This window comes from Phocoena phocoena, chromosome 6 (assembly GCF_963924675.1).
Source record: "Phocoena phocoena chromosome 6, mPhoPho1.1, whole genome shotgun sequence".
Lineage (NCBI taxonomy): Eukaryota > Metazoa > Chordata > Mammalia > Artiodactyla > Phocoenidae > Phocoena > Phocoena phocoena.
This window is the reverse complement of record NC_089224.1, coordinates 5,058,909-5,078,007: the sequence shown is the minus strand read 5'-3', so window position 1 is coordinate 5,078,007 and position 19,099 is coordinate 5,058,909. Positions and strand designations below refer to the sequence as shown.

Here is a 19,099-nt window from a genome sequence, read left to right as displayed (position 1 = left end):
TGGCTTTTTGGCATCCTCATTCAATATTACAGTCTTCAGTTGTTATTATAGGAATACATATATAATTTCAATTATATATATATCAGATAGATAGATAAGATATAGTTTCCCATTTTACGGAACATTTCACAAATGTTTAATTACCTCTACAGATTAGTAAGACAACCGCTTAGGGAAATTCTCAGACCTCCCTGCCAAGAGGCTCTCAAACTATTAAAAGCACAGGCTCTGAATTTACCATTTAGCTCATGACAAGCTTTCCTGCATCTCTCCTGCTTGTTTGCACCACCTGCATCCTCTTCAGTGGCCAGTTCCTCACTCTCTCTCTGCACCAGCCTTCTTCTCGCTTCCACTGTCTCCTGTCAACCAGGACCCCACATTCAGCCCTTTAATGTCAACGTCGATCCCACCGATAACTCTTATCGATTAGTCTTTCCATTTAATCTTTTACAATTTTGTTTAGTCCTCTACTACTCTGTGTAACTACCATCCCGAGAGTACAAGTAACTATCAAACCCAGTGACCTTTTCAGAGTCCTCACTTGCCATAAACTATGTAGCTGTTAACACAGATCATTATTTTCTCTTCTTATGGACCCAGAGGACATGGACTCAAATTTTGTCTTTGCACCTTACTTAACTGTGAATCGGGGTTCTATAGAAGCACCTGTCTCAATGAATCACTGGAGGATTAAATCAGTACAGAAAACCCTTAGGGCCCGACATAAATATCACACAAGAACATGTTTTCTCTACCTCTTCTAAACTCTAAATAATTAGAATATCTATTTCTTAAAAAATAATTTAATCCATCCCTATATTATAGGTGTCGTACATGCCTTTTCTTAACTAATAAATCGTAAGCTCATTGAAAACAGATTTCTCTCTTCACCACTCATTTGCCTCAGGGGCTACACAGCATTCTGCACATACCAAATAAACATCTATTTTATCAATAATGGACAGGCAGATCGATAGTGGTATACTTTATAAGTTTTATTATATCTTTATTAGATGTACACAATATTAAGTTTATTTACTACCTTCTATGGGTATTCTAAAAACTGAAAAAATGGTAGTAATACTATTTGCTAAGCTTCCCTCAACTGAGTATTTATTATGAACCAATTTGCATATATTAATCCAATTTGTTCCCTCTGCTACCCTTTAGGAGGTTCTATCTGTGTCAACATATGAGGAACCGTGGTTCAAAGATGTAAAATGTCTTGCCCAAGAGAATGTATCTTGGAAAGTGGTGAGACCAGCATGAGAACCTGAAGTATCTGACTTCCCCTCAGCCTAAACCCAACCCTGTCTAATTTTCATAACAAGACAGGGCTCAACCCTGTAGGAATGAAGGCCTGCAGGAGTTCCAATCATTCTCTTCCTTTTCTAAAAGCCCAGCGCACACACAGAAAATGCTCCCGTGTACTGCTTGTTTCTTTGTTTCATGAATATCAATTGTATCGCTCTAATTCACTAGCGAGAAAATTAAGAATGGGTACACCACCATATGCTTTTTCTGTATCCCCCTAACTCTACTGAAGGAAACAGTTACCCTATAAAGAGCTCCCTAGTTACTGAAGTAGTTAACAATCGTTTCCACTCAGCTTTTTAATTTTTGTCTTCAGAATTATTCAGTGCCTCTGATAACCAAGACTTAAACAACAAAAGTTTAAGTTCTCAGACTCTGACTTGTAATTAATGTAGGGAAAAAAAATGCCTATATGTGAGCCATGGACTTTATTTGTTATAGCAAGTCAGGGTGGTCACTACAAAGAAATATCGCTGTGTTTTTCCTCTTTTATTAAAAGCCTCAATTTTAGAAAAATGTTCAGTACAATGTACCAAAACAAATCAGCTTTTTTGCAATAAATGATTATATGTAAAATAAAATTAACAACTTGTCCTTAAATACTGGGCCAAAAAATTATGGAAAAAATAAAGCCCTTTTACTTTCTAGACCCTATTTATTTGTTTCTTCAACAGTCCTCTCCCCCAGATTTAACGTCCCATGGCAAGTCCTGTACCACATTCATTGCTCTGCTGTGCTGTCTTGACATTGCCTTGCAAAGAGAAACCATCTGTAAATATTTATTAAGCAAACACTAATTACCTTGCTAAAGGCAATGATTGCTTATAAACGCTTATACTATGTATAACAAGGATCTACATTCATTAACCCTTATCATATGCTGTTCAAGATACAAAGCATTTAATCCTCACCATAAATAACAACACAAGAATGGTATCATCAGCTCCATCTGACTTAGAGAAAACTGACCTGAGGGAGACCCATGACTCGCTAAATGTCCCAAAGTGCTACATGCTGGAACCAGCCTAATTACTAAAAGAGAACGAGACAATATGGAAATTCTGCTATTTCTCCTCAAATTAAGTTCAAGTGGATTCTCTCGCTGGGGAGACATACCACATTTAAGGAAAAAGAAAAGAAAAAACAAAAACTCACTCAAACCTGAGTGGGAGTCCTGACAATTTGGTCCTTTTATTACAAGAAGTCCCCTACATACAAACAAGTTCCGCTCCGAGAGTGCGTTCGTAAAGTCCAGTTTGTTCGTAGGTACAACAAAGTTAGCCTAGGTACCCAACTAGTACAATCGGCTATATAGTACTGTACTGTGATAGGTTTATAATACTTTTCACACAAATAATACTTAAAAAACAAGCAAAAAATAAAATATTTTTAATCTTACAGTACCGTACCTTGAAGAGTACAGTAGTCCAGTACAACAGCTGGCATACTGGGGCTCGCATCGAGTGAACAGGCAAGAAATAAAGATACTGTACTACTGCACTCTATACAGTCCTGTACGGTAAAGTACACAAAAGCACAACCACTTGTACAGGATGCACGCAGGTGACAATGTACACCAGGCACGGGAGCTAACTCACGTGACCGGACATGTAAGTGCACGTTCGTATCTTTGAAAGTTTGAACTTGAAGGTTCATTATGTAGGGAACTTACTGTATAATAAAAAAGATCAAAATGACTGATAATAAATTCTCCTGACTGTGGCCTTCTAGACTTCAAGTACTGAAGTAACATTCCATTGAGGATTTGAGAACTTTAAGAAAATTCGAAATGAACCTCTTCTGCTCTCACTGAGGCACACCGTTCCCTGTAACAGAGAGATGGTAGCCACCACCACGGCCTCTGGCAGCCACAACTTCCTTGATAATATTACTGGGTAACAATAACTTGCACTATTTATAATCTGTGCAACTCTCACAGGCTAAATCCTTATTGTGATTTTCACACTTCTAGAGACACATGCACTTGTCTTTCTCTCTCCATATTTCCCAGAATTAAATTAATAACATTTAAATGAGCTTCAAACTCAGCTGATGAACAGTTTTTTTGCAGAGTCAAAGCAATGGAAAAAGCAAGAAGTTACCAAAGTACAAAAAAAAATTGTAGAAAGTGAAACAGTTGGGTGGATTTATTTTTTCTTCATAAGTGAGACCATGTGTGTGGATACATGTACATGTATATGTGTGTTGCTAAATAAGTATGTGAAATGAATACATTTAATTGGAGAATACTGCCAATCTGGCCCATATTTTTTCCCACTAAACTAGAAGTAGAAAAGTAGAAGAACACATTGATGTGATTTACCTTAAACCCTAGGTATACCTTTATTTCTTCACCCTCTTTCTGGCCACCATGTTGGAGTTGGTAGTAACAGACATTAACATATTAGTTGGGGGTGGTGGGGTTCCTCACCAAATGTTTCTTGACATTTCTGGATGCCCTGCCCCTTCTTTTCAACTTTAGGTAAAACCAGTATAGATATTTTTGTGCCTGTCTAAATACGTATTCTCAGCGGCACAAACGTGTCTTATTTGTTCTTTTTGGTTATCTATTCAAGCATCACCACTACATTTTGAGCTAATTCAGGAATACTTAGCTCTGTGGGGTGATGGACAGAGGTCCTAAGAGAGCAAGTACCTCATTTATGAGTCTGTCTTCACCTTTGTTATGGTCTCCACATTTGCACCTTTGACTCTATAACAGCACTTTTGTAAACACATATGTAAAAATGAAGGAAGGAGAAGAATAACGTGATCACGTCTGGTGGTTTTAAGAATCTGAAGTATCGCCTCGTCATAAGCAAGCCAAGCAAATGAGAATGAGAGGCTGCTGGACCAAACACCTCCTGACCTGAGGATACACGCCACTTACACCAAGAGTTATTTGAACTCTTTTCCTCTCTTTCAGATTATCCTGGGTGCACCTTAGCTGACTTTCATTTGTATAAAATGTTCCAAGGAGAGATGCCATTGCAAACTTCCCTACAGGTTGTCATGGCGACTCCTGACAAAACTTCCACACACAAAACTCAATTATCTTCTCTACACACTAAAACAGCGAACTTTCTTACCCTTCTGCCTATATATTCCACCCTTGATTTGGTTTCTCTTATAGAAAAATAAAATGTAAAGGAGGTTAATTGATTCAGCACAGCTTGTTCAGAAATGAACAGAGAGGGAAAAAAAAAAAAAAAACTATCTCATTTTTTAACAGACTGTGAACATAAGATACTGTTCCATGCTGCCTCCCACGGGGCAAGGTGGTGAACTAATCATGTCCAGACCCACTAGGTCACAGCCAATAATTAAGGCACTTGGTATGGGGGTCTGTGTGTTGCAATCCTGGAGTGTGTCAGGACGGATTTTCCATAAATTCAAGAAAAGGTCCTCCAGCACCCTAATTTAAAATCTGTATCTTAGCTAATCAAGAACAGTATGGCTCAAACCAATACATCACTTCACACCTAGTGTGTTGACAATGTACCATCACCCTGAGTGCAGGAGGAGTGAAAACCTTACTTTTTTTTTTTTTTTTCCTGTTTTTAGCTCTTCCAATATCTAAGATGTTTGCTGGAGAAGAAACACAGACACTCTTGCAGCCTTATGGTCAGGGTGACAAAGAAAAGCATGACAAGGTTTGCATAAACTTGGCTCCAAATATCTGACATCTTCACATCACGAGATAAGTTTAAAATGCCACAGAAAACAGTTCTTGCCAAAAAGATGAATTCTCCCTCTCACAGGTGTGGTGTTGATGGATGTTGGAAAAGTTGGACAAAGATGCTGAGGAGTCTCAGGAAAGTTGTGTTTTGTTTTGTTTTTTAAATAATGGAGGTTAGGCCCCACATCTGTCAAGTACAGTTTACTTGTGGATCTGATTAAAAGCAAAATATTACATCACAGTATTTTCCACAGCCAAGATGTGATCTCAGGACCTACCATGCAAGCTTGATTAGCCCTGTTTTATAAAGAGAAATTCTGAAGTACAAAGAAATAAGAAGGTTCTACAATTTAAAAGTGACTTGGGTGTCTAGTGTTGTCTTTTGCTTTATTTCATATGGTAAAAAAATCCAAGCCAAACAGAAGCTTCTAAAATCATTCTGAAAAATTCTGAAAACATGTGATTTAAAGTTCTGGGATTTCGATCCTTGTTTTCGTTTCAACAATTGCAAAACCCTCTTCATATTCTGAATATTATTGAATTATTATTCTCGCACTCGTACTGAGAATTGAGTTGCATCTCAACTTAGTTGCTGAACTACTTTACAGCTGCTTTAAAAAATAATGATCTCTTTAATGTATTTAAGAAAAGATTGTGTTTCGGGGTCCTTTTTAGTTACCTGTACTTGCATAAATGATTACAAAGAGAGGTATAATAATGCTGGATGCAGTAGTTTTGCTCTAAAATATTGCTTTGCTCTAACATCATCCTACAGCACAGCTTAATTAAGATCTAAATACGTAACTTCAATTCAATTGCAGCTGAAACCAGAGAAGAGCAGCCATTCAAAGTCTGAAAGAATGAAATTAGGAATTACTATACAATAACTCTACAGTAATCATTTCAGCTAAATATCGAATTCATTACCAACAGATGATTTTTAATACATGTATATATTTCTAAAACACATAAAGGAGATACCTAAATCATCCCAGTAACAACAAAAAAGCAACGAATATAACTCAACCGAAAATAACATGACAATTATGACTGATAATTTAATAACATCTCAACAGGAACTCTAAAATATTTTATAAAATCATTACTTTTATAAATTTTTCATAGAAATCTTAAAATTCTTAAGAGCTTAATATTTCTTTCTGCAACTTGATTCCAATCGTACAGAGTCCAAACCATAAAATTGGCCTCTTAATTATTCCATTATTATAACTATTTTTTTGCTCCTCATTGGTTGTGTGAGGGGGAAAAAACAAGCCTTTTAGGTGAACAATTTAGGGGTTTCTATTTCATATTTTTCCTGCATCATAGATGAGGCAAATATTTTAATATCATGGGAATTATTACACATATTACTTTTAGTGGGAAAGTACTATAAATACAAATGATTAACTTGTAATAGTATAGAAGACCTGAGAAAATATGTGTGAAATACTAAACAGCATGACAATTAATACACACAGTGTCTATCCATGTTTGTTTTCTCTTTTACCTCCCTTTAATTTTTCTCAGAATATACTAAAACCGTTTATACTGAGTAGTAGACACACAAACTATTAGTGATGTGCTCTGATAAGATACAAGTGAAGAGGATTTTTAAAGTATTAGCCATTCCATTATGTCGAATTTCCATGAAGTATTTTCCTGCAAGCCACTGCACATTAAACTGTTTAAAACAGTGAAGGTTTCCCACTCCTGGGACCACACTTAGAACCAGGACTGCCCTGTCCCACAGAATGGCTGCAAAACCAGACTCTTCCTCCGGCACGTGACTGGTTTTGACTCCTTCAGTGCTGACCACTGCCAACGATAAGCACATTATCCCCTCCCATAGCATTTTACAACTTGGTGATAATATATAGTAAAAGATGGTTTTTGAAGGACAGTTAGCAATTAACCATGAAAACGTCTTTTTAAAAGAAAGTACTAAATTTAAATAACACATTACCCGATAGTCAAGTTATATGCTTCAATTGGAAACATGTATTTAGCTGACTTACTAACTTTGAAATGTAGACACATTAGCAAAATACTACATCACAGTATTAAGCATGCTTAATTCCTCATTGCAAGTCACTTTTTACTTGGTCAAGTGCATATATATATATATATATATACACACACACCCACATATATATGCAGATATATATATATATGACTTAACTTACTATCCAATACCTGTATAATGATGTCAACATATCCTAATTTTCTTTCCAGTTAGATTTAATAATAGAATAAAACCAATGAAATCTTATCTTTTCCTGTTTTACAATGAATTCTATCTTTCAGTAAGTGATTTCTACCTTTTCAACTTTATTTTGTATCTGTAAGAAAGTATTAGTTTTAAGATCATTATTTAGGCAAAAAAATACTGAAGTATGCAACTAACATTCACTTTACAGCACATACTGCCTTTTGTTTATTCTTGGTTTTAAAACTGCTACCTAGGACTCTCAAGCTGGAATGCCACAAGATCCCCATCAGTCTCAGGTATTCACTCTTCAAGGTATGAAACTTTGAGAAACAGCCCCTTCTCTTGCTGCTCCATTCCTTTCACACCCACTGATTTTTCACCTGATATTAAATATCATTTGTACCACAAAAGAACCAGAAACAAGAAAACTGTTTTAGAGATTATAATAACAAGCCAGAGAGCTGGTTTGCCATACTTTATTTTTTTTATGCCATTGAACAAACAGATTTCTCATTAAGGGTCAAAATCAATAGAGCTGGTGGGAAAGTTGTAAATATATCATTAATAAGATTAATTAGTGTTTTATGTTAGCTATTCCAGCAAATAATCCAGATGGCTGTTAATTGAATTAGCAAAATTCAAGGGAAAATCATTTTGTTTTTGTCATTTTATCAATATTGGAATGGAAATCTTAACAATAGTAATTTTAATAATTAACTACTAATGTTAACAGAATCTCACCTTCTCTTAAGGGTTGGAGAAATAAATGATCTATACAGGGAAAAAAAGTTTCACATCCAAAGTATCCACCTTCTTTTTTTTATTGGAATGACAGAATATACTTCAAATCAAAGTTATACCCCTATTAGAAAGGATGACACAAGTCAACCGAAATGAAAGCATGTCAGCGCTTTCCTTCAGAATTCCAATCCACCAAAGCCCATAAGCAACTATTTATCTTTAAAGTTTAGAGACTGGTAAGGACTACTTGTCATAATGAAAAAGCAGACTACTTCCATGTATTTTACAACTAACCACTCACTGTGTAAAAAGAAATTCCACTTTATTAAGTATAAGAACGAATATTTAATTGCCATAAATAAACATTCCTGTTGTCCACAACTGGGCTACCTAAACGTCTTCTGTGTGTGAAAGGTACATAGTGTACATGGGTGATGACCCTTGAAATTAAGAACATCAATATTCCGAGGTGATGTACAGGACCAGCTGAAGAAGTGTTACATCCATATCATGAGGAAGGCTTCACTCTGTTGTTAAAAGTTTAATCGCAGAAGCTAGTTTATTAGCAAACAAAGAATTCAACAATATTGAATCTCATCAACATTTTGTGAAGGATATTTTGCTTTATTGTTAAGAATGATAGTTATTTTGATCCATGTTAAGATATGATGAGCGATGCACGCACTAAGGGACTGCATATTATGTGTGTGTGTGTGTGTGTGTGTATCCACTACGTGGTGTTTTAGACATGAAGGTAAGCGTTTAGCAACAAACTTATCGCCAGACTGCGAAACTGAACGACCTCCTTAGTAACTGCCTGAAGACCTCCCCACCGCACCTTAGCAACAGCAAAGGAGAAAGAGACTTTACGTTTCCACAGGGCAAAAAGCTGTTGCTAAGCAAAAATTACAACCAAAAATACAGAAAACTGTAACTTGGTTTTTGAGAACCCCTTCACAAGTTTCACGATTTAACTGGCCCAATTCGCTTTAATACAGACACGCAAACTCAGTGAGAAGCAAACACAATTCCCTGAGACTGAACTTGTACCAAGCCCTCTCCCACATCCCACAAATAAGCACGGTTAGTTACTTTTCATGCACCTCAAGCCAAAAATCAACCTAAAGATCAACGGTGAGAGGTTATGTCTTCCTCCTGGCCTCTCATCCTTCTTTTCTAGTTTATTTGGCATTTCTCCCATGTCATTGATCGCGACCTTAAAACGGCTACTTGCTTAAACCCCAAAGTGTCTGGAGCCCTGTAACATCAGCTCTGCAAAGACTTGGGAGCGAACCCAAGGATGCCGCACACCTGCTAGCTGTGGCCGCGGCTGCAACCTCACCAGCCTCACCAGCCTCCTGGGATCTTTCCCAGGTAAGCGCGGCACTTACCTGCTGCTCTCCGGGCTCCGTCGATTTCACCAGGTGTTTATCCTTGTACAGAGACCAGAGACCGATACTGGGCAGGAAAATTACAGCCACCATGAATAACAAAGTCATCTGCAGAAATCTCTTCTGTTTCCTCTTCATCGCAAATGATCACAGAGAAGAAAAGTTAAAGGAGATGGTTCCCTGACCGCCTCTTGTGTTTAAAGCCAAAGTCCTTTCCTCTCCCCTGAGAAGCACCAGAAACTGAGGAGAAGCTAAAAACTTTTGCTGTGTGCTCAGCACCAAGGTGCACGATTCAGAGGGAGTTGGGCGTCTGCAGAAGCAACGCAGAGTTACTTTCCCCCCAGAAAACTATGACGAAGGCATCATCTATTGGCTCAGAAGTAAATGACTTGACTGGGGAAATCATTCAGCCTATCGACCTCCCACTAAAAGAGCAACGGAGTAAATATGATCGTTTCAGAGACTAATCGTAAGTTATGAAAAGGTCAATAGCATGCCGGATACTGAAGAAAACGGGGGTTTGGAGGGCTGGGCTGGCGAGGAGCGGGTGAGCAGGAGATCTGCGTGGGAAGCGGCTCAGCCCGAGCAAGTGGCAGGAAGAAAATGGTCCGCTCTTGACACTGAACATCACCTTTTCCGTCTTCCCTGGACGTCTCCTCCTGCGCTCCCCCTGGGATAACCCACCTGAACTCAAGTTCAAGTCCCTCCGCGGCCAGCGCGCTGGCGGGCTCCCGGGGGTCCGGGCGGGGAAGTGGGGTCCGGGGCAGAAGTGCTGTTTGGAGCGAGGTCCACGAACTCCCGGGCGCTCACGCACGGTGCCGACCACCCTCGTCCCCGGGCAGCGGGTCGGCGCCCCGGGCGCCCCGGGGCGGGAGGCTCCGGAGGTCCGTGGAGTCCGGCCGGGAGGCGGCGGCGCCGCACCGTCTGTGCTCGCCCGGCGCCCGGGCTGCTGTCCTCCGCCAAGTGCGCGCCCTGCCCATCAATCGCTCCCTCTCCTCGGCGACGCTCTCACGCCCTGGCGCTCCCGTTACCATCCTCTCCCGGCGACGGAACGTGCCCCGAGGAGCATCGCCGCACCTGGAGGGCGATGCTCTCACGCTCCCCGTGCCGCGGAGGGAGGGTGGCGCCCGAGCTGAGCGGGCTCGCGGGGCGCGCGCGCGCGGAGGGCGAGGAGGCAGGGGCGCGCGCTGCTCCCGCCGCCGTAGCCTGGTCGCCTGCCTGCGCGGGGACGAGGCTGTGCTGGCCACGTGCGGGAGCCCGGGCCGAGTGGGGAGGGCAGTCCCCAGCTGCCAGCTCCTATATAAGCCCGCCGTGACGCCGGGAAGCGGAGGACGGCGACGCTGCCGCGGGACCGGGACTCCAGCCTCTCGTCTACGCGACCTCCTGTCTCCGCCGGGGCCGTTCGCGCGACCTCGGACCCGCGGGGAGGCCGGCGTCCCTGCTCGCCTCACCCCGAAGGCGCCAGGCCCGAGACGCAGGGGGACAGGGTGCTGGCTGCTCGCGGTGTTTCCGCGGGCTCCTCTGGGGTGCCGGCGGGCTCGGAGGCAAACCGAGCCCGGCGGTCCCGCCCGGGGGCTCCCCGGCCGCCCGGCCAGGTGCGCGTTGAACAGGGAGGAGGACGTAGACCGCGACGCGAAGCCGGGCGGAGGCTCGGGCTCTCTCGGGCAGCGGCTTACGAAGCGACACCGCGGAGCCCGGGCGGCTTACCTGGGTCTGCAAGCGCCCGGGCCGGGTGAGATCGGCGGTGCCACCCCGCCCGCGCGACCGCACGCCGCGCTCCTGCTCGCCGCGGGGCTGCCTGTCCCTCTGACCTCGCACACCCCTGCCACGGTCCGCGGGCCGAGTCGGGGTCGAGCTCCGTCTCGGGCAGGAGGGCCTCCATGCTCTCCCCAGCATCGGGATGGACCACCGCCCCGGACCGCACACGCACGAACCTGTGGCCGCGTCTCCAAGGGACCTGCGGGCCTGGCATGGAGCAGGGGGACTCCCGGGCTCCTAACACCGGGCGGAAGGGGGACCTGGAGGAGACGACAGACACGCACGCAGCGCGCGCTGTGTCCGCCTGTGCGGAACCGACAGCAAACGCCACGGTCATCTCTTTGTTACAACTAGATGTGATGCCCACATGCTTGGGGGGGATGAGAAGGTGGGTCCAGAACGGAATTTTCTCCCTCTCTCCTTTCCTGCATCTCCTCCCCTCCCTCTCCCTCTCACTTCTCTCTCCTGTCTCACTTGATAAAGACGTAGATGTATGTGGGTGTAAAGTTATGCTTTCAGCTCCTCACATTATAATTTTAAAGTGTATCTGAACAGTACCTATTGACTGACTGCCTGAATAAAGCTTTGTCTGCAAATTTGTTTCCGTGAATTACCTGCATTTCAAAAGAATATATAAACACATTTAATAAATATGTCTGAATATGTCATTTACGTAAAGACCAGTTTCATTTTACACAAGTGCCACTTTGGAATCTGGAGAGCAAGGGATTTAATGCTTCACCACCACACACACACACACACACACACACACACACACTCCCTTTTATACCCTGCCTTTTCTAACCTTTTTCTCTTTTAACAAGTGCAATTCTGAAGCATGGAACTATGAATTCTGGGAAGCAACATAGCAGGGAGAGGTTTGCTGGGATGATGGGTCCTGAAAGAAAAGATTTTGGAGGACTATTTAAGTATATTGGATATTTTCTGTCTTGGAGATAGAGTTATTAACAATTAAAAAGTAAAAGAACTCAAAAATGCCCTTGGACTTAGAAAATTTTAAATCCCTCACATTTTAAATAATATCAGTTTCTTTATACCAAAACCAAACAAGCACACAAACAAAAACACAAGTCCTGATCACAAACAGACACATCATGCTGGTTGCTAAATCCAGGATTCTGACTTGAATTGTGTTTCGTTAGTGTTACACTAGTAAACAGTCCCGCAAACAGTACCCACTCCCAGCACATGGTTACTTACAGTGAATGGGTATAACTGTTACTTCCCACAGGAAGTACATGAAGAACACATGGCAGAGACTGGAAGCAGAAAATTATTATGTTCACCCCTGCTTTTACAGTGTAGCTCTAGACAATCATTCCTCTACCCCTCATTTTATTTATTTGTTTAGTTAGTTAGTTATTACCTCTTTCATGATTCCACATGTAAATTTCTAACAGATGACAAGGCTTCTAACTAAAATTGATATTTTAGGTTTTACAAACAAAAAAAAACACCTCTAAGTGACTTCTAATTCCTTTGTTCAGCTAATCCAGATTAAATACCAATATAAATATATATATATAAAACTGACATATTCTTTTAAAATTGGTTATTAATATTGATTGAATCAAAATCCTTCTATCTTTAAAATTTGTCCTATAACCAGAGACCCCCTTTTTACCCCCATTTGCTCCTCCGTTCTGTTATGACTCAACTGGCAACCTCAGGGTATCAAAGTACCATGTGCCTAGCACTGTGTTAAAACCTACGGGGACACATGGAGAAAAAAAAATAAAGCAATAACTGGGACCTTGAATAACTTACAGTCTAGTTGATAATGTAACAGGAAGGCAACTGTAATGAAGTGCCGAAGCTCAGCTGTTTGCATTAACTTTCACTTGAGCCAGGTTTAAGCCTTACCTTGAAAAATGCAGGAGGCTATTGCTTTAGTTAAGCTCTGCTCTAAAATTTGGTGACTTAAAAGAAATATTTGACTATCTCTCAAGATTCCGTGCGTTTGAATAGGCTCAGCCAGGTGGTTCTGCTTTATGAGATGTGGCCTGGGGCTGGGGGCTGATGAGGTCAAAACATTGGGCCCAGATGGCGCCCCCACGTGCCCGGCACTTGACACTGACTGTCAGCTGAAGATCATTTGGGGCGGTCAGTAGTAACTGAACTTGAAAGAAAAACATTTGCTCATGATTTGGCCATATTAACAATTTTTGTCACATTTATTAGTTTAATGCTTTACATCTGAAAACAATAAGCCTGGTGAATGTCTCTTGTTTCATAAACCAAAGAAAGGTCATCAACAATCTCTGTGTTTTTACCTGAACACTATAGATTCACAAATAAGCATTTGTTAATAAATATAACAACATGTTATAATAACGTTGTAAGAGAAGATTAAAAATAATGGATTTTAAGGTCCTACGATAGTACATTATCTACATTTTTAAGAGGTGATGTTGAAATTTATCAGTGAAACAATACCTAGTTTTACCTAGGGTCTTAATATGGTTTGAGTTTATTTAGATCTGAGTTTTTCCAAGCTTTTATCAGAAGGCACAGACTCTAGAGCATAATGGTAATGTGTCTAGAAATTGAGAAATATTCTGTTATTTTATCCAATAATGATATCTGCAATATAAAAATACTGAAATTTTTCCCTCTGAATAAACAATTAGGATACTTTGTTATTAGTATACCTTTGGCTAAGTTACCTCAGTTTTTTGGGAGAAAAAAAGATCCTCCAGTGAAAACTGGAAAGTGACTCTCTTAATAGTAATTATGATAAAAGTAAATTTAAATTATACTATTCATTTTGTGTGATTATTTTAAGACACATATTACGGGAATCTTCTTCAATTTATTTTTCTGGAATTTCAGCGTTTGCCACTACACAATAAAGAGAAATAAGGGTTAAGATAAATATTAAAATGCGATATTTCCCAGTCTCTATCATCACTGACATTCTTCACCAAAAACCCCTAGTCAATTTCTATATATATTCAAGTGCTGTTGGGCAGAGGGTATAGAGGTGAACATTCTCACAGAGTTTTCAGCACCAGAAAGGAGTTAAAAAGTGTTTGCAATTAAGTGTGGTACAAATTAAAAAGTGACAAATGCTAAAAGAAAAAGCAAAAGGAGTTTATTTCTTCTGGGCCTAAATATTTTCAAACTACACAAGTTCTTTACAGTATTTAACGTCTTAGTCATCAAATTTACCTCTAAATATACTTCTTCCTCTGCCAACAGAATATACCTTTACTCAAATATATTTTCTTTCCCTACACATTTAATTACCAAATATTTATTTAGCATTTACTATAATGCAGACATTTACACCAGCATTTCTGAAGCATTATGTCATTTAATCTTATTAATTATTCTATTCTGTAGGTTCTATTACTGTCTCTACTTAATAGCTTAGAAAACTAAGGCAAAAAGATGGTAAGGATCTTGCCCAGTAAGTGGGAGGGCAGGGATTTAAACCCAGGTATTTTGCTCCAGATTCCAAGATCTTAACCAGTATACCATATTTACCTTGTTTTCCTGACCAAAAAAATGTTATTTCTTTCTTTCCCTCTTCCTTCCTTCCTTCCTTCCTTCCTCTCTCTCTCTTGTTTATTCTACTTTTACTTCTGTGGAAGATTAGAGGAGCTAAACAAAAACACCGAGTTTGGAAGGAATGATTGTCTAGTTTTATAACCTTGAAGCTGCTTTGTTCATGTTTTTTGGGGGACTATAAAAAAGAAGGTTGTGCGGAAAGTAAAATTACATAATCAACTATTCTTTTATACTTTACATGTTACATAAATGTAACTATATTTTTAGTTTGTGTGCCTATAATTTTATACAGGTCACATATCAGATTTCTACCTCAGATTTGACCTTTATCTTCTCGTACACAATATGTGTGCCTTGCACCTTTTTAAAAAGAGTATTTAACCCATATTATGTCTTTAAAATATTTGTGCTGAATAAATGAACAACATCTATTTATTTCAGTGAAAAGTCTAAATTATGTTTGGAATGATGAAGTCAAGAGGTAATAAAGTTAATATTAAATTTGAAGGAAAGATTTTTCATAATAGCTCAAGACAAAATATCATCAATGAAAATTTTAAAAAGATACAATTAATGTAAGTGAAGCCAGTGAAACATGCTTAAGGAGCCACTGAATGGTATTTGCCACGTTCCAGTTTTCTTTCTTTTTTGAGAAAGAGAAAATAAAGAAGGTCATACACATATTATATATTGAATATAAGTTAATTTTTTATGACACAAAATTTGTGGATATGAAATGAATTTAATATTTTTAAACATTATTACCTTTCGAGGTATACAAATATCAATTAACAGACATATACTGAATACTTGAAATGACAAACATCTCTGCCTTCAGACAATCGACAGCAGAAGCAAGTCAAGTGTAGAGGCTGATGACTAAAAATTAAGACATGGAGAAAAGTAAGGCAGGGGAAAGGAGTTGGGAATGCCAGGAGGTGGGGTGAGATACAATGTCAAATAAAGCATACGGAAAAGTCCCTGCTGAGTGAGTAACATTTGGACAAATATTGAAGGAAGCAAGGACGTGAACTTTGGGTATCAAAGTTGGAATTCCAGGTAGGGGAACAGCAAGCCCATTGGTGGGAGTTTGGGATGTTTGAGAACAGCAAGGAAGGCAGTGCACCTGGAACAGCCTGCAGAAAGGGAGGGGATGGAGCTTGAGGAGTGAATTGGGGGCCAGAGCGGATATTACGATCTAGTTAGAGAATTAAATCTATAGCAGAATGTTGGCTTTTAGTCTGAGGTGGAAAGTCACGGAAGGGACTAGAGTAGAGATTAACATGACCTGACTCACTTTCTAACAAGACCATCCGAGTTGCTGCAATAGATGATACAGTAGATAGGAGGAACAGACTAGTTGCTGCAATCCAATGGGGGTGTCTGATTTCAGGACAAGAGCAGCGGAGATGATGAAAAGTACTTAGACTTGGAATATTCTCACTATAAAACTGCGCTGAATAGGTATTGGAACTAACATGGAGTGTGGGGGGCGGGGGGAAGAGAGCGCAAGAAACTCCAAGTTATTGATCCAAGCTCTTGCAGAACTGGGTCTATCTTTTACTGAGATAGGAAGACCCTGAGAGAAACAGGTATTTGGTTGGACTTAATGAACTGACATGGCTAATGGCAGAAACGGTGAACAGATGTTTGGATATAAGACTTGGAACTTGACTGGGGCAGAGGGGTGTGGAATCTAAGTTGTACACATAAATCTGGAAGTCCTGAGAGTATTTAAGGCCATAAAATGTTACGAGATTATCAAGAGAGTGAATGCAGGCAGATAATAGAACAAAGGTGTTCCAACAATAAAAGCTTGGGGAGATTAAGAGAAACCAGCAGAAGACCTTGGGAGATAGTGTTCAGTTTGGTTTGAGAGAAACCAAGAAAGCCAAATGAAGAAACTGTTTCAAAGAGGAGGCAGTGGTCCTCTCCACCAAATGAAACTGATGAGCCAAAAAAGATGAAGTTGCAAAAACCATCACTGGATTTAGCAGTTGTCGAATTTCCTGATCCCGTGAGGAGGTAGCAAAGGTAGCAGAATCAGGTACAGCCCAAAGCAGCAGTTTAGACACAAGAAAAGATGAGTCTGCAGAACGTCTCAAAAGAAAGCTTTAATTAATGTAATTACATTAATCATTTAATGACCAGAGGAAGGAAGGTATTTAATTTTGTGCTCTGCAAGTATATTTATCTTAAAGTAATTATCGAAAGAAAAATGAAAAGATTCCAAACACCACTAGTTTACGAGAATTTAAATTATTTTCTTCCTTATTGTAAGACACGATGGATCTTAAAGTCACTGCATACAAGCCTCTCAAACTTTTAATGGGAACATTAAAAAAAAGTCAGTGGGTCAGCCATCCTTGCCTCTGAACCTGTCTGACCACCTTGAGGGTTGATAGTAGCCACTCATTAGTCTGTTCAACACATTGTATTGAGAACTTACTCGTCCCAAAACTTGTGCTGGGCCATCTTTATATCAACCAAACAAATCTAAGTCTTGCAAGATTTCAGGTCTCTTGCATTCCTGCCCCCTTATCCTCTAGAAGTCTTTGAGGATCTAATTTAACTGGATACATACACACACACACTCACAACCATATAATAACATTGTTTCTTAACATTGTCTCTAAAAGTCTTAATGTCTTATCATTGTCTCTAAAAGAGACAGCTATTATTGCAAATACACAGATATACTGAAGTACTGGTGAGGATTGATCGAGAGAGAGAGAGAGAGAGAGAGAGAGAGAGAGAGAGAGTGAGTAACCAGGGACAATGCAAATCCACATGCAATGTATCTTTAACTCCTTTATATCTTTTATAAAATCACCAGTTGAGATCTGTGATTTCACCTCTAGTGAATGTATCTTCGAGATCCCCTTTGGAGAAGCTCTAAGAGATATTTTGGCGGTAGTGAAAAGAACGAAGAGGACAAAACAATCTGTGTTCAAACCCCACTTGCATTATTCACCGTCTGAATAACCAGGAAAGACTTTTTTTTTTTTTTTTTTCTTTTTTGCAGTATGCGGGCCTCTCACTGTTGTGGCCTCTCCCGCTGCGGAGCACAGGCTCCGGACGCGCAGGCTCAGCGGCCATGGCTCACGGGCCCAGCCGCTCCGCGGCATGTGGGATCTTCCCGGACCGGGGCACGAACCCGTGTCCCCTGCATCGGCAGGCGGACTCTCAACCACTGCGCCACCAGGGAAGCCCAGGAAAGACTTTTAAACATCTTGAGTGCCATCTTACAAAACTGTGGAATCAGAAATTTCTAGTATTTCAAGGGTTATTGTGACGATCAAAACAGATGAAGATGTTTTCTGAAATGTTAGGAATTTGCCTAATACAAAGTTTCATTTACATAGGGAAAACAGAATCAACATAAGCATACACAGAATGGGATCTCATTCATTAGTTAATCTCTCATCATGATGTTTCTCTTTTCTTAGTAAATCACAGAAAGAACTGCATTTAATTCAACAGTCTACTCCCCAAGATAGAGAAGAGGAATTCTCCCAAATCAAATCTGTTGGTGATATTTGATTCAGGCTGAACTTCACAGTATTATGACCAAAGCAAAGAACTCTTGTAGAGCACTGCTAAGCGGTTCATGATGAAAGTTTTAGTAATAACACTGTATTATACTATCAATAATCCTGTTTGTTAAGTGCTCTTTATGTGTGAGGCACACTGTACAGCATAGTTTACATTTATTATCTAATTTAATCCTAACAAAACCTTTGTTTTATCTACACTTTTAGTAAGAATTATTCTCATTTTAAAGATAAGGTAACCAAAGCACAGAAAGGTAAGGGAAATTACAAAAAGTCACTCAACTGATACGTGACAGATCTAGGAACTGAATAAGTGTCTCTGATTCGAACATCTGAGCTCACTATATTAAAACAAAAGCACGAGCATTTTACTGAAATTAATTGATTTTTAACTTTTGGTAAAATAGACATAATTCTGATTAAATTAAAAATCTAGGCTATATTCTTTTTCTAAATAATATTTTCTTTCTACAATATTATGAGGTAAGCTTTCAAATTAATGTTTCCCATTCCTTAGTGAAAACTTCAAAAGTAGTTTCAGGAAAGAAACTTGGACATTGTATTAAACAGGGATCATAAATGTTTATATCTGTCAATCAAATAGATAGATGGATAGATAGATAGGTAGATAGATAGAATTTTTGATAATGGAGGTTTTAAGAACTACTGGTGGGCTTCCCTGGTGGCGCAGTGGTTGAGAATCCACCTGCTGATGCAGGGGACGCGGGTTCGTGCCCGGTCCAGGAAGATCCCACATGCCGCGGAGCGGCTGGGCCCGTGAACCATGGCCACTGAGCCTGCACGTCCGGAGCCTGTGCTCCGCAACGGGAGAGGCCACAACAGTGAGAGGCCTGTGTACCACAAAAAAAAAAAGAGAAAGAACTACTGTTTTTTTTCTCGAGGGCTTCACTGGGAA

General features: G+C 40.1%; 1 protein-coding gene across 1 annotated transcript in view; it reads right to left on the bottom strand.

Moving 5' to 3' along the window:
- Positions 1–9,475, bottom strand: part of GALNTL6 (polypeptide N-acetylgalactosaminyltransferase like 6) — a 1,146,418-nt gene extending 1,136,943 nt beyond the window's left edge. Inside the window, exon 1 of the mRNA XM_065878925.1 lies at positions 9,338–9,475. Coding sequence (XP_065734997.1) covers positions 9,338–9,475 — 138 coding nt within the window. The remainder of the gene's footprint in view (positions 1–9,337) is intronic.
- Positions 9,476–19,099: the final 9,624 nt, after the last annotated feature.